A 16,017-nucleotide genomic window follows, 5' to 3' on the forward strand; every position below is an offset into this window, starting at 1 on the left:
TGACAGTTGAAGAGTCTAGGGTCTCCCATCAAGTGGGTCTTTTCCCTGTAGTCTGCACAAAACACTAGAAAATATCCTATAGAACAATCCTACATTGCTAGGAAGATGGGTCACAGTTCACCTATTATTAGTATCTGTTATTTTCTCTTGTACGTCTCATCCTGGTAATAATCTTATTTATATGTACTATATTAGTGTTTGCTAAAGCACCAAACTTCATGAATGCTGTTCTGTTTCTTACATTTAGAGTGTCATAGATATAATGTCATTCTGTCATGACAAAAGTCTAGATACTGATTTCAATCTGTGGTGATAAACTTACCCTTAATAGCTGTATTATTGAAATAGGCTTGGGTAAATGTAGTCCCTTAAGTGAATATTCGCCACTTCATGTAACTGGTTCCTTTTTGTTCTTGATTGATCCCAGTTATTTAAAGATCAGCGGAAAACCAGTGACTTTCAAATCTTCAGGGTTTTTTGGTTTGGTCAGGTTATACTAAATGAACAGTTAGTCATAAGATCTCACCAGTCATTCTTTTGGAGTGGTTCTAAACATACATTTCACTTGCTTGTATCAGCACCTATTAAAACAATGTTAACTGGGATATTGTGAACACTTGTGATTTAGAAGTGTAACTACTTGATTAACTGTACAAGAGAAGATATTATTTTCTCTTTAATTTTTCAGGAAGAGCAGTAAACCTCACGAGGACATTATTGGCATTAGATCCCAGAATCGAGGATCCCTGGCCCAAGGCAAGAATTACTTAATGAGCAAGTTTTCATCTCTTAATCAGAAAGTGAAACAAACCAAATCCAATGTTAATATTGGCAATCTTCGTAAGCTCGGGAATTTTACCAAGCCTGAAATGAAAGTTAATTTTTTAAAACCCAACTTGAAAGTAAATCTTTGGAAATCAGACAGTAGCCTTGAAACTTTGGAAAATCCAATGGCAGATACTAAAGTTCGTGTTGAATCAGATATTGAAATATCAGATAATGACTCTTTCCATTCCGATGACTTCCTTACAAATTCTAAATCTGATGACGACCGTCCATTAACTGGCTCTTTAGAGAATGTAGGACAGATAGACTATGTTCTGCCCAGCTGTGGTATCATTGCTTCAGCTCCTCGATTGGGCAGTCGGTCCCAGTCTATAAATAGCACTGACATCAACATTAGCATTCATGTTCCTTCAGAGATCCATGTCACCCAGGCTGGCAGGCCTGAGTGTGAAGACAGACCTACGCAGGAAACTCCTTTTGCTGATGATGTGGTGATGGAATTCACTAAGCCTGTTGATGCATACTGCCACAGATTTGTACAAGATGCTCAAAACAAGATGACATATGCTTCAATGGCAGAGACTGCTTCTGAACAGCCCTGCCAAGGAGTAGATCAAACCAGCAATAATGCTTCCAAGAAAACAGAAACCTGGTCAGAAACAAACAGAGACATCCCTTCCAGGCCCTCTAAACTGGAAGTACCATTCTCTGATTCAGGTTCTCAGTTCTTAGCTGTTGAGCAGATTTACTCCAACAGATCTCATAAGAGCCCAGGCTCTGCATCCAGTATTCTTGAAGTTGAGACAGAACTTCATATGACTCCTTCTCCAGCAGACAGTAATGGCAGCAGAGCAGTCTCTCCCTTTGCTAAGATCCGCAGCTCTATGGTCCAAGTTGCTAATATTACACAAGCTGGATTGACCCAAGGGATAAACTTTGCAGTGGCAAAGGTGCAGAAGAGCCCAGCAGAACCAGAGGCTGTAAATGAAGTCCAACAAAATGAACTGATAGAAATGTTTACACAGTGCCAGACACGAATAATTCAGATTTAGTTGCTAACTTAGCAAGTACTCTCTTTGTGGCTGGTACATCGTCTTTAAAAACTCACACCAGAAGACTCTTGTAACGTGAATTGCCACTGAACATTTGGATAAAAAAATACCAATAATTATGTTTACAGGAAGCGGTTTTGATGCAAGGTGATTTGGTTCTGAACTGGTTTCAGATTTCCCTCAAGCAGCTGAGATGGTAGAAGGGCATACCATACTGAACAGGTAGTCAATACACTGGTATTTAGCAAGCATGTTGTTCATTTTAAATTGATTGCACAGTTATCTTTTTTAGACAAATTTTGTAGGTCTTCTGATTTGTGTAGAATATTTATATTAAGAGTACTGGTACTGCACTTCTATTACTTTACTAGTCTTGCACTGCACCAGCAACATATTTTACTGACAAATGACATTTATTCTATTTATTTTTGAACTAGGTTTTTTTTTACTTTTGTGGTTTCCATTGAAGTTCTAGACACATTCCTGAAGAAATGGGGTCTCTGCAATGGGAATTGATAAATTTTGCTACACGTGTAGTTATGTTAACTGGGAATTTAGACTCTTCCCTACCACCACCCTTGCCTGTCCTACCCTCAATTAAAGGATAAGACAGGTTGCAAAAAATCTATAATGCCTAATTGCCGGAAGTGCAACTTCTTAAAGTTTGGATTTTTTTTGTTAAACACCAAGGGGAACTGATGTTCTTCCAATTATCTTGCTGGAGTTAAAGCTATCCTGTTCCCCTTTCTGTTCTACTAAGTACGCTGCTCTGTAACTTCTTGACCAAACAAACATCCAGAAATAATTGCCCATTGTATCAGGGTATGTCCTGATGTTCTGTTTATTTGATTAGAAAATTTAACTGCCCTTTGGTCAAAAGCAGCAAGTGGTTAAGCTAGCAGAACATAGAAGGGAAGTGTACTCGTTCATGAAGTTAGTCTGGTGATTTTTAAAATCAGATTGTAGTAACGTGTCAAAACAGTTAATTTAGTTTAAACCAAATGTGATTACCAATTTAACCTATGTGTTATTAGCATGGATGGGCCTGAACCCATACTTGTGCAGGGAACTGGGTACAAATAAATGTGTGTGTAAGGAATTAAATCTTCTTAGATTGTTCTTGATTTTTTCCCCAGAATTGGCTTTCCAACCCTGTTCTGCTGTAGGATGTCATCCATAGAAACTATAGCCTAACGCAGGATCTTGCTATATTGTGGTTCATAACTATAGCCACCACTATTATAGAAGCAGTGCCTCTGTGTTTTAGTACATGTACTGTAGATAGATCGCACGTGGTGTTAAGCAATTAACAAGTGTCATGATGGTGGTAGGGTGTCTTTGAGAACATCTCTAGTGTAACTGAAGTAATTATCAACTAAACCTGATTGTCTGTCTGGTTTTTGAGAACCAATTTCAATTTTATTTATTTGTTTGTTTTGTTATAGTGATGTGGTTAGTTTTTGGAGTGCATCTATATACATTTGTGATTATATTAAAATAAAATACTATTGTATTTTAATGTGAGGGATGAACATGAGAAATATTTTAATAAAAAAATCCAAAGAGGCTTTCTGGTTCTTAATATTTAATGGAATGTTTGACTTCAGTTCTCAAGTTTCAAACCAAAGGGGCTGTCTTGCCAATTTAGCCTAGCATCAGGGAAGGCAGAGTTTTATGCCTCATTCGCATCCACTTTTCCTGAGCTGCACTTTCTACTCCTTGGCTCCCAGTCTAGCCCTATAAGCACTTTCAGTAAGACATCTAAAAAACCCCTAATTTCTCCACCAAGGGGTATGGTGGATTCTCCATATTGAAAATATGCTTGAGCCAAACAAGGTACTAGGCTCAACACAGGAGTAACTGGCTGCTATTCTCTAGCCTGTTTACAGGAGGTCAGACTAGATGATCCATAGTGACACACATGATAACATGTAGGCAGTTGTTCTTTCACTGTAGTAATTCCTGGGGGCAGGGATATTTTATAACACCTATGCATATAGTGCTGTGTAGATGTTCTGGGAATGAGAATGGGAGAAGGAATTTTCTGGATGTCTTAATGGCTTATGAGCTTCTACTGGTGGGAAATTTGGCAGATTCATAGCCCTCTGTCTAGATTTTTGGAAGGCATGGGAAGTTTAGACACTGACTTAAAATAAATTCTATAATAGGACATCTTGCTTGAAAGCCTCTATTAGCCAGAGCCTGCCTGCTTCTGAGATAGTAATGTTGGATTGGCTTAGAATGATTATAGCCTGAGGGAAGTCTCAGCTTTGAGCATAATCAATGGCAAGGTGCCATCCTAAAATGGGTTGTGCATAAACACTGAGAAAATGAATCTGGAAAACAAACACTTAAAACTATGCAGGTTCTGTGGCTTGACCTCACTATTACACCTCTGCGCAAACACTTTGAAACGGGCAGTAGAAGAGTGATTTTCAGAGCCCCGTCAGTTTTCTTTTTTCACCATTAGAAAGAACAGTAAAGAGAGGAAGACAATGAGTTTAGCAAATCTGCATCATACTTGACTCAGGCTACTTTTAATTTTCTCAAGAGTACAGTGCACGGCATATGTAAAGAAATGGCTTCAGATTTTGTCTATCGTGGTCAGTTTAATTTGTTCTTAAATATTGCCAAAGGCTGAGTTTTTGTTCAATCCAGGTTAGACAGCAGAGATGGATAACTTAGTTGCTTATAAGTGTTTAATATGTGTAGTAAGAGAAAGCATTCCCATGCCTGCTAGACAGAATTAGCTTGGGAAATTTGGAGGGATCAGTAAGCTTGTGATGCTTATGTCTATAAAGAATGCATATAGAACAAAAGCATATTTAGAGTTTGGGATGGTGGAGGAAGGAGTGAGACATTGAAGATCGGCTGTCTGTCATGGTTTTCCCCTTACAGACTTGTATATTACTCACTTTTGTAAGTGCTTTGTGCAAACAATAATAAATGCTTACATCCTGAAACTTAGACTGGTAGCATCAGCTACCCAGCAGCAATCCTCTAGTGATCCAGCAAGCCCCTTTAAAGCTCAGGGAGTTTCAGCTGAAATTCCCTGAGCTTAACAGCATTATCTGGAAGGTATAGTATAGGTGCTGTACAAACTTGAGTGCTGCCATCTGTACTTCATTTCAGACTTACACCACAGTCAGGGGTCTAAAACTGGGTCATCTCTGAGCAAAGAACTTGATTGTCTGATTACATTGTACAAAGAAATGTTTGAGCTGGTCATAACTGAACTGATTGTATTAAGCCTTTTTTCTGAAGAGTTGAGTTAATCTGTATGTATTAGCCCACATTGTCCACACAGCTGTCAGAAAAACAGCTGAAAGCTCCCTATCTAGTTTTTTTCCCCTCCTCAACTCGGTAAAATTTTTGAATAAATCTTATCTAAAATTTCTTTAAACTGGCAAAAAGAATATCAGAACTATCAGTGTTACCACTTTCTACTTAACTAGCTTGGAAGGAACGTTTTTCTCTTCAGAAGTATAACATGATACTGCAATGTTGTTAAACTTAGACCTAAAACAAAAAAGGGTCAGAGCAGATGGAGACAGTCTTCTTTCAATAATTTAGTGTCCAGAACAGCAGCCAAAAATATTCCTACCATAGCAAAAATCTTAGAAATCATTAACATAGTCCTCGAAGATTGTGACACACCTCCAACATTTCCTTTATTACTGCTATATCTTTTTCCCTTAAAAGAACCTTATGTCAAACTTGCTGTACTAGGTATACATGTTTTTTCAGTAAATTCAAAAACATGGAGAGTAAAGTAGCATTTGTCTACTTCTCAAGAGGTGGCTTGAGTAAATTCCACATTGTTACACAGTGGCTTCATGAAATCTCTTGCTTTATAATGAGGGCCTATTGCTACATATCTCTAGAGTAGATGTACAGAATGAGAGCTTAACCTGTTTTAATTTGTCTGTTCAGTACTTAACTGTACAACCTGAACCTTAATTGGATGTAAATTACATCACTGCTATGCAACCATCAGATTATCCTGAATTAAAAAGGGTGGGACTGCAACTGAAACTCAAACTCTTGGTTGTCTTAATCGAGGATAACCAGTTCTGCTTAGATGTGCTTTATCGTATGCCTTCAGCAAGTGACCCATACCAAAATTCTTTATAAGAAAAGATCTCACTGGAGCTTCAATTTAAATTAGGTCAACAACAAAAGTAACATGGGGGGACTGGACTCAAACTACTAGTTTAAAGGGAAGAAACTAATTATGGAGAAAATGCAATTAGTGAAAGTTTGTGTTAAGGGTAATGCATCTGTTTTCTACTTGTAATAGGCTGTGTGTGAGATCTCTGCGACTTATTTATACTACTGAACCCTCTTCCCACCTCCTTTCATCCTTCTGGGAGGTTGCAATGAAGTCAGGTGATGTGTCTAAACTTCTCAGGAAAGAGTTACCTAGCCTTAATATCTACCCTCTGGGACAGTTAGATAGCTCAGAAGGTATGACAGTTTAGGGAATAACTTTATACCTAATGCATACATTAGCAATAGTACTGGAATGGATAAGTATGTTTCATTCTTTATATTCACCCAGGCAAATGGATGGTCAGTAGTAGTCACAGTGGTTCACCTATGTGAAATTTAGCACTTACTGATCGTTAAGTGGTACTTACAAATTGAGTTAAATGAAAAACAGCCCTTTCACTTAATCTGTCTTACATCTGTGCTACAAAAGGACTTCATGTTGAAACCCCATTTTATAAGATCATTAATGGAAGCTTTCAGTGAGGTAGTTATGCCAGTTTTTTTAGATATGGGATTGATAGTGCAAGAATAAAAGGTGTAATTTATACCACCATGTGGGTGTCATGCATGTGAAATACCATTTGCAAAAATTAGAAGTTTATTACTAGGACCCACAGGGAAGCCTTCCCGAGATGGACCAGAAAGCAATACCCCTTCCCTCTGCTGCTGCTGCAGAAAGCATCCTGCTTATGCACTGCTATCATTTGTTTTTAGCTACAGCATTTGCCTTAATCAGGTAAGTTGCACCAAGGTTGAAATATGGAGGTATACAGTAACAGTCATCTGCTGAAATTTCTTACTCTTCTTTTGAAGGTTTTTTTTACAGATATTTATCATAGAATAAGCCTATTACATGACTTTGTTCAGGCAGCAACCTTGGTAGTTGCAATCAACATCTGAGGCTTTCTCCTCTGGATATAGAAAATATTGATTTTTGGTGTCACAATTTAAATATATAAGGCTGCTGCACTGCAAAAGACAATGGCTGTGAGCTGAAACATCCAGCAGTGTGGAAGAATCTTACAGATGAAGACCTGCACCCTGTAAAAATAAGGTGAAAGGGTCAAAGCTGCTCTAGAGTTCCTCCCGTAGCTCTAGAAGCTGTGATTGGACTTGACTTTACACTGAAGGAAATGAGTTTACACAATTTCAGTACTAAACCTTTAATATCAAATAGTTTACTCAGTGTTACTAATTCTTGGAATTACAAAACAAGCTCCAAAAAGTTGTAATAAAATCAGTAAGTTTCAACATTAGTTTACTGAACACCATAGAAACTAAATGGGTTCAGGTTTCAAGGGTAAGTGTCCATAATTTTTGGTATAAATTATCTACAAGAAACTGTAGTATAAACAGTATTCCACTCTTAGTGCTGGCTCCACCAACCATTAGACAAATCTCATTTTCATAGCCACAAGTAAGCAAAATAGTAGTAGGGAATTATTAAAATTCATTTCCATTGACACATTTCAGTTGCTGGAGCCTGGCTTTACGTAATGCTTCCAGTTGTTTTGCTCTTAGCCACCGTTCTCGTGACAGTGTTGTCTGCCCAGCACTGAGAGACAGAAACCTGGGTGGGCAAAAGTAGTATAAGTTATAGAATTCATACAGACACCTTCCTTCTCATGACACAGCTTAGAGGAAACAGCTCTATTCACACAGGAAATTACAGAACTGTTGAGACACTGTCACCACTTATCAACTGACACCCATCCCCCAACTTCCTTACAACAGTCAGTGCTTTAGAACCTCTTATTGAGCTGCAACAAGAAAGGGATATTTTACCATTTAACGCTTACTGGCCCACATTCTCATTTCTACCATCCACTGAGTTACTGGGGGCAGGGAGAAAAGTACCCTGTCCCACTCAAGTGTGGAGCACTCAAAAGTGAGAAGAAGTCCTCGACGTGAGTGTTCAAGGGCCACAGAATAGTTCTGGTTGTGTAAGAGGTGGCCAACTAGCCTGATCTATGGGAATGGACTTACTTGCACCTGCTCCTCCGGCCTGTGATGTTTTCTTCTACACTCCCCAACAGTTTGAAGAGGCAAGCAAACAATTAGACAAGCATCACAGGGAGGAGACTGCACACAGCTGTCACTAGTGTCAAAGCAAATTCACTAGTGATAAGCAAAAACAATGAGAGTGCTGTAGCACTTTAATTTCTGCAGGCATAAGCTTTCGAAGTGGGTTGCAGCCCACGAAAGCTTATGCCTGCAGAAATTAAATTTGTTAGTCTCTAAAGTGCTACAGCACTCTCGTTGTTTTTGCTGGATACAGACTAAGATGGCTACCCCTCTGGAACTAGTTAAAAGGCTGCTCACCTTGCTACAAGCAGAGTTCTGTGAAGGTCATCAGCTGTTATGCTCTCAGGGTCATTCTTACGCATTTCTACGAAGTCTTCCTCTACTGCCTGAATTAAGATAATACATCAGTGGGTAGCTGGGATTTAGATTTTTGCAGTGAACAACATATTGTAATAGAGGAGAAACTGTTCAAAAACCTCACAGTGCTGGGGCTACACACAGAATATTCCTAGTTCTGAGATTATAAAATTCCTGTAAGCCTTGTACATCCGCAGACAGACCTACTTCCTGAGGAAACTCCAGAGCCGCTTCTGCCTAAAAGGCAGTCAAATGGTTGCTCTCTGTACTTCAGCAGGTGCCTTAGAATCAAGGCACCTCTTTTAAAAGGGGTAAAATTTTCACAATGACCAATTTTATAAGCCATAGTTTTATGCCTTTTGCTGAGGTGCTGTGAGCATCAGCAACCCTTGTTACGGACAGAAGTCCGCCCAAAACAACCCACTGTGATATTGGATTCCTTAGCAAACTATAGGGGATGCAGTTTAAGTACAGTTACTGCTAGGAAAGTAGTGTTTCAGCCTAGACAGAATTACTTCTCCCTCGTGGAAGGCAAAGTTTATATAGTGTGTGTTAGTATAACTGAAGCCTTCCCTACCTTGGTCACTTCATCAGATATGCTGTAATCCAGCAGCCGCAGCAAGGTTAGATAGATGCGGAATTTGTTCAGCATGGAGGGCAGCACTGCTGTGAGAAGGCTGTTCATGTACTCTTCCATGTTGGGTGGAATTATCTGGGGCTGTAAGTGGACCTGGCAGTCTGACTGAAAAACAAGAGGAGTTGCACATCATCCCTTTCCCCAGGCACATCTGTTCACTCCAGTAATACACATGATTCCAGTACAAGGGTGGAAGTCAGTATCACCCACTGTTCTCAATGAAGACAGGATAAAATCAGTTTATCAACATAACAAATGAAAACCTCTTTCCTAAAGAAGTCCCAGTCTGAAAGCTTACTCTCCCTTCTTTGGAAGGGAACGCTGTTGCTCTTTGAACAGGAATCCGTATCTCTTTTAAAACCAGCAAAAGAGCAAAGGCTCAGTACATAGAGGGGGAAGACAAGTAGTTAGTACACAGTACGAGTAGTTGTTCAAACAGCTGGAGACGTCTACATAATCCATCATACATAAATACGAGCCATTCAGACTGGCTTTTCAGGAAAGGGCTGTCACTGCACTGGAATGAGACTCTACATCTCCAATCTTTTCCCGTCACCAGAACGTCCCATATCCGATAATCATTTTGCACTCTCTTGTTACCATTTCAACAGCATGCAGCCACTACATGAGAAATGTCAGTTTCTTGTTTTTCCTTTTCATTGAATTATTTTTCCAGGCCACTGTCACTAAATACAGGTTTTCTAGGTGCACGAGCTGGAATGCTATAACCTGTGTCAGCAGCCTGCCAATGCAGCTCAGGACAAGATGATCATTTCTCTGCCATCACTCATTTCTGGAATGGCATGCTCTGTTTTCATTAAGCAGCTATCAACTGTAATTATCCCCCAATTCAAGAAGACCTTGCCATACCGGTAGGAGTGATCTGCCCTCTGAAGTGATGAGCACATTAATATTGCATGGGAATTCCATCTGGTGGTAACTGAAGTCATAATCCACCTTCTGCCAAGTTATCAGATTACCCAGTGCTGTCACGTTATGTACACCTAGAAAAGCAAAAAACAAATGCTGACAGCTGGATGTAAACAATCACCAGAGTTGAAATTGATTTTTCATTCAGGTTTTAATTAGCAGTTGGCAGAAATTCATTTTGCAAACATTCTGGCATTTGGTCACAGTGGAAACAGCTAAACAAAATCAAGAGCCTTTGAAGGAATTCAGGCATAAAAGACCTGTAGTTTATGGGAAAGGTCAGATTATAAACAAGTACAAATATTTATGCAAAATTTTCTACAGGGAATGCTGCTGTGGTTATTAGATGTAAGCATAAGATTGGGATGGACACATTACTCACCAGTGACTAATTCAGGCCATCCCAAATGAATATGACTAATGCTTTATTCCAAACTGTACCATCATGCATTCTGTATATTTCAGAAAAGTGCTTAGAAGTTCTTACTTTTCTGTATCTCTATGGCTATAACGTTTAGAGACAATATTAGCTCAGCTCTCCAATGCATTGACTTAAAGGATGTAGGAGCAGGTCCTTAGAGTTCAAATGTATGAGGCTCAGAACCATATCTTTTCTGTAGGAACCTACCCCCACAAAACACAAACTGCATATGCAAATCTTTCAAGTCATATCCCAGGAACATGCAAGACCAGGGGTGCTTATCCAGCACCACTGGCAACGGTATAAAGCTTCCAGTTTCTAGCCAAGTAGAGGTGAGATACTGGACTTTAAAGTTGACATTTTAATGTATAGAAATAGTTGAACTGGCTGAGGAAGACACCACTTTTCCCAGTTTCAAGAGGCCCTGTGCTGAGGCTCCCCTCCCCAGCAGGTTTAGATGGAATAAATTCCTTTCCAACATGCATAAACATCATGGTAGCTAGACAGGAGAAGTGTTCTGTGTGGAAGGAGGGGGTAGTGTTTGCTGGAGTGACATGTTCCATAGCATCAAGGAAACCCAGCAAGTTTTGGGATCCAAATGCTGACCCTGTGCATCATAGTGCACTTGCACTGGCCCTAAACAGCTGAGCTGGTGAGTGAATTTAACAGACCTTTTCATAAGACATTTATAAACCACAATTTTTCTCCCCAGCTGCAGTAAGCTATCCTCAAAGTAGGCATCTCTGTGCTGCTGCTCAACAAAGTGATAGTTACTTTTAACTGCGCTAGGAACCGGCAAAATAATCAACGTTTTACCAAATGAAATGGACAGAAAGAGGGAACGATGTTACCTTATTATTACAAACCATAGTGTAAAATGAAAAGTCAATTACTGAAGCCTAGCATGATCATGTTACTGTCCCTTGGGAAGTTCTGGAAGGACAAATGGCTTAGGGACTGGGGATAAGCTTTAGAGCTTTTTTATTCTAAATCACTGGTTAGATTCTACACCTGAAGGTCTATAGTGACCAGAACAGTAAAGATCCTCAACACCATGATGAGTAGTGCAATGTGAAAATAACTGGTGGTTTTGGACCAGATCCTACAGAACTGATTCCACATCATAAACACACCTCACCAGGAATGAATAGGCCTGGAGACAACTATTCTCTCACCCTAAAGTAGAATCCTGTTCTGGGTTCAGGCCCATCCATAGATGTGGTGTAGCTTCCCTTTTTGCTGGCACTGTTACTCCAATTCTGTGTTTAAATAGTACTTCACTCTGCAGGGCTGGCAAACCAGCACTATACACATTTAAATTTAAAAATAAATCAAATTTTGAGAAATTCTCTACAGCACTCCCCTCTATTTCTTTGTACATTACTTTTAAGATGGCAAAACACTGCTGCTTTACTTTTGGATATGAAAACAAATCACCTTTTAAAATCCAAGCAGAGAAGTCAGTCTCATTGCATACAAGGTGCATTAGATTGGCCAACTAAAATGAGGAAGAGCAGAAAGACTAAAGGGGAGAGAGGAACGGATTAAAATCTTTAGTTATCCCAGACTACTGCTAGATTTGATTAAAATCAAACAAACCCATTTATTTTAAAAATTAGAAGTTTCTTAAAAAAAGTCAAACCAGGAAAGAGTAACTGGTTAAACTAGAAATTTCTATGTCTTTTTTTTTTTTTTAAATAAAAAGTGACAGTTTTGTTGAAATATTGAAATCCATCTGATAAAAATTAGATATCTCCTGAACAACACCATCTACTGCTCCAAATGACAAATGCTTTGCATCTTTCAGTCCAGCGGACAGAAGGTCATTAACTACTCTTTAAAAAGGATGGCAGGTTGTGTATAATCTTATTTTGGGACTCTTTCCCCTCTCAATCTTTTAGCCCTTAATTACAGCAACTCAGGATCAGCCAGGCAGGCAAGCTGAACAGATCTAGTTAAAGCAGAAAAATGAAGATCAGGGAACATGTTCAACTTTACTCCCACTGTTACTGCAAGAAGAAGTGAAAGGATAAAAATGCAGGTGTTCTTTGTTAATTACAATAAGGAACAATGTGGTGCTGGCAGGAAGATGGACTAAAAACTAGAGAATTTAATAGGTGTTTTTCACCTCTAACTTCTGTAATACTTAATATTTAAAAAAATTTTCCTCAGAGAACAGGTCTTGTGTATTTTTTGCAATTTGAGGACCAACAACATTTCAAATGTCCCAGTTAGCAATATATAGTGTTGAAAAGGAAAAGCCAGCTTAAAAATAAATCTGATTTTTTTTAATATAAAAAAGCCTATTGTTACAAATAGCCACCAAGATTTTTAAACCAGATAAGGGGAAAAACAATATTTTAATTTGTTCATTTTTTGTATAACCAGTTTTGAGCAGGTTTTTTTCATAGCAGCAAGGGAAAGAAAAGAATTTTAAAAAATAAGATTGTAATTTCACAAAAGTTGGCCAAAGAACCCCTATAGGTATGTTTACACAGGCTTAAAAAATACCCGCTGGCCTGGGTCAGCTGACTCGGGGTTGTGGGGCTGAAAAATGGTTGTATTGCCTGAACATCTATATAGCAATTTTTCAGCCACAAAGTCTGAGCCCTGTGAGCCCGAGTCAGCTGATCTAGGCCAGCTGCAGCCATGCTGCAGGGCTTTTATCCCTGTGTAGGCCTAACCTAAGTCAATCTCTCAACTACTCTTCACACTTTGTCTACAGACACTATCAATTTGAAATCTATACTTGGCTACTTCTGTAAAGTTTTAAAACTCTCTACAGTCTGTCTGGCCTTGGATCTCAACTGTTCAAAATATACAGATTAACAGTTAAGGTTCCCTGTTAGTCCACTGTTAATGCTTGTGAAGAAGATGAAAAGAGCTCTATAACAGGTATGGACTCACTAGAGCATCTCTTAACAGCAGCACTTAATATCATGCATCCGCACCGTTGTGACGTCACAAGCTCCAGGAGACTAAGGTACTCTTGTTATACAAGACTGACTAGGATGCTTTTCTATTTTAATATAATCACCTTCACTGGCTTCCTAGTCATCTGTATTCCAATTCAAAATTGGCCCCCTTGGTTTTGTAGACACACTGCTTTTGGATGCTTCACATATCTGACTTTGTGCTCCAACATGAAGTCCCCTACTTGTACCTGGAAGATGGAGGGGGGAGAAAACTGAATAAGCACCCCTGCTTGTATGTCCCAGCCATCCTCACCCCTATCTCCCTATCCTCACTCCCAGCTATCAAGTTACTTTTCAAAGCTTGCCTTAAGTCTTCCTTTTCCGTCTTGGTTATAATTCACTGCTGTATACATAGGAGGGTTGTAAGCAAGACACAAGAAATAATTCTTCCACTCTACTCAGCACTGATAAGGCCTTAACTGGAGTACTGTGATTCTGGGCAGCACTCTTCAGGAAAGTGGACAAATTGGAGAAAGTCCAGAGGAGAGAAACAAAACTAAAGATTTAGAAAACATGACCTATGTGGAAAGACTGAAAAATGTGGATTTGTTTTGTCTGGAGAAGAAAAGACTGAAGGGGGATATGAGCGCAGTTTTCAAGTAGATAAAAGGTTGTTATAAAGAGGAGGTTGATAAGTTGTTCTCCTTATCCACTGAGGATAGGACGATATGCAATGGGCTTAAATTGCAGAAAGGGAGATTTAAGTCAGACATTAGGAAAAACTTCCTAACTGTAAAGGGTACAAATTACCTAGGGAGATTGTGGAATCTCGGTCATTGGATCTTTTTAAGAACAGGTTAGACAAACACCTGTCAGGGATGGTCTAGATCAGTGTTTCTCAATTAAATTTGGCCACGGAACCCTTTTGAACTCGATAAATAATTGCAGAACCCCCCCAAACTCTTAACAGTATTTTTATATATGAGGCCAAAAAAAATGTAGAAATAAGCAAATTATATACAAACCAACTAGGTCAGCGTTTCTCTATTAAATATAAATTAAATTACACTTCCACTCGATATCCTCTGCCGAAAAATCCAGGACATCTTCCCTTTTTTCGGCAGCGCAGAGAACAGCTGCTCGCGGAACCCTAACAGTGTTCCCGCGGAACCGCAGGGTTCCACGGAACACCAATTGAGAAACATTGGTCTAGATAATACTTTGTCCTGCCTCAGTGCAGGGGACTAGACTAAATGACCTATCAAGGTCCCTTCCAGTCCTTCATTTCTATGATACACAGCAACAAGCCAATAGTTAGAAGATTAATTTTGGAAATCCGTAATACGCAAGATGAAAACGTCTTCCCCCACATAGCATTAACTTTTTTAAATGAAAAAAACCCAATTAACTTCAGTGCTCAAAAGTGTCAGCTATGCAGCCAGGGGCTGTTCTGTTTTGTACAGGAAAGGCGCTATCCAAATGGCAGCAACATGAGGTCCCCACTGCTCCACTTGTGCCTAACACAAGACCTAGAAAAACACTTCTACGGGGCAAGACAGTAGGTCAAGCTACAGCTAAATTTATTTGCTGGCCTTTTCTATTGAGTGCCAAAGAAGTCAATTGTCCAGGTATTCTTTGCAATGCAAACACTGGTGAACTAAAATCAGACTAAGCAGTACCAGCTCATTTCACACTGGTCATTTCCACACTCCCCTAGATTTTAACCACTCGCCTATAGGTGAAAGGATTCCTAATTACTTACCTACCTCTAACCTTCTCTTGGAGCTCTATTTAGAGCTACCAGTTTTTACCTGAAACCTGGCATATACAGTATTTTAAACAAAACAAAATATCCAGACACTTCCGCAGTAAATCAATAATAGGAGAAATAAAATACAACTGCCTTGTTGAACTGCGATTAGGCACCTAACTACATATAAAAAGGCCACAGACTGATAGCAAGCTAGTCTGAGACATAAATCCATTATGATATCCATGGACAAGGTGTTTTTTAAAAGGATTAACCTGTATTAAAAGGTTTAACTATTGCCACATAATTAACATCACCGTATGTCTTATAATTCAGTCTACTGTACTGTATTAGGTCAAAGTTTTACAGGGAGGATAGGAACACAATATATTGCCTACCTGTTGTGTCCAGCTGTCCTTGCTCAAGTAGGGTCTCATCGATCACGAGGGAAGTGTTACTGGCCAGTTGCAATACTCCACTGACTAGGCGGTTAGCTGTGTAGTCCTTGTGTGGGATAAATCGTGAGTGATTCATGTTTTCTATGGTCATCTGCAGACGATAGGACTGCCAAGAGAAAAGAAAATGATTAGCTAAGTAGGCAAAACCCATCTCTTCCACCTGCCTTGGTAGGTAAAAGTATTCTGCTTTAATAAGATCAGGAAGTTTAGAATTCCTGAATATGTACAAAATTACAAGGACAATTAAATGGAATACATGCTAGATATACAGCATCACAAGTTCCAAAGCTCTTAAAGGGAAAGAGGATTTCAAAGGCAAAAAAATTTTATAGCAAGTGTGATAAAGTCAGGACAGAGGGCTGCAAAAAGGCATACCGGGGCCAGAGTGTGAGCCCAAGAATGCCTAAAGCCCTG

At 39.3% G+C, this 16,017-nt stretch overlaps 2 protein-coding genes across 4 annotated transcripts in view; one reads left to right on the forward strand and one right to left on the reverse strand.

Moving 5' to 3' along the window:
* The window catches only part of INPP5F (inositol polyphosphate-5-phosphatase F), a 123,651-nt gene that overhangs the window by 90,946 nt on the left and 16,688 nt on the right, over positions 1 to 16,017 (forward strand). For 2 of the 3 annotated variants that reach the window (XM_067561327.1, XM_067561328.1), the window contains one exon: positions 689 to 3,406. The exons of the other annotated variant lie outside the window; for it this stretch is intronic. In XM_067561327.1, coding sequence (XP_067417428.1) covers positions 689 to 1,838 — 1,150 coding nt within the window. In that variant the 3' untranslated portion in view covers positions 1,839 to 3,406. Of the gene's footprint in view, positions 1 to 688; positions 3,407 to 16,017 lie in introns of those variants that run through there. 3 annotated transcript variants of the gene reach the window in all.
* Positions 6,808 to 16,017, reverse strand: part of MCMBP (minichromosome maintenance complex binding protein) — a 37,325-nt gene continuing 28,115 nt past the window's right edge. Inside the window, exons 12-16 of the mRNA XM_067561334.1 lie at positions 15,544 to 15,709; positions 10,000 to 10,133; positions 9,070 to 9,234; positions 8,433 to 8,521; positions 6,808 to 7,680 (exon numbers count right to left, since the gene is read on the reverse strand). Coding sequence (XP_067417435.1) covers positions 7,554 to 7,680; positions 8,433 to 8,521; positions 9,070 to 9,234; positions 10,000 to 10,133; positions 15,544 to 15,709 — 681 coding nt within the window. The 3' untranslated portion in view covers positions 6,808 to 7,553. The remainder of the gene's footprint in view (positions 7,681 to 8,432; positions 8,522 to 9,069; positions 9,235 to 9,999; positions 10,134 to 15,543; positions 15,710 to 16,017) is intronic.

This window comes from Emydura macquarii, unplaced genomic scaffold, assembly GCF_026122565.2.
Source record: "Emydura macquarii macquarii isolate MOO-44397 ecotype Brisbane River unplaced genomic scaffold, CSIRO-AGI_Emac_v2 contig_2372, whole genome shotgun sequence".
NCBI classification, from domain to species: Eukaryota; Metazoa; Chordata; order Testudines; family Chelidae; genus Emydura; species Emydura macquarii.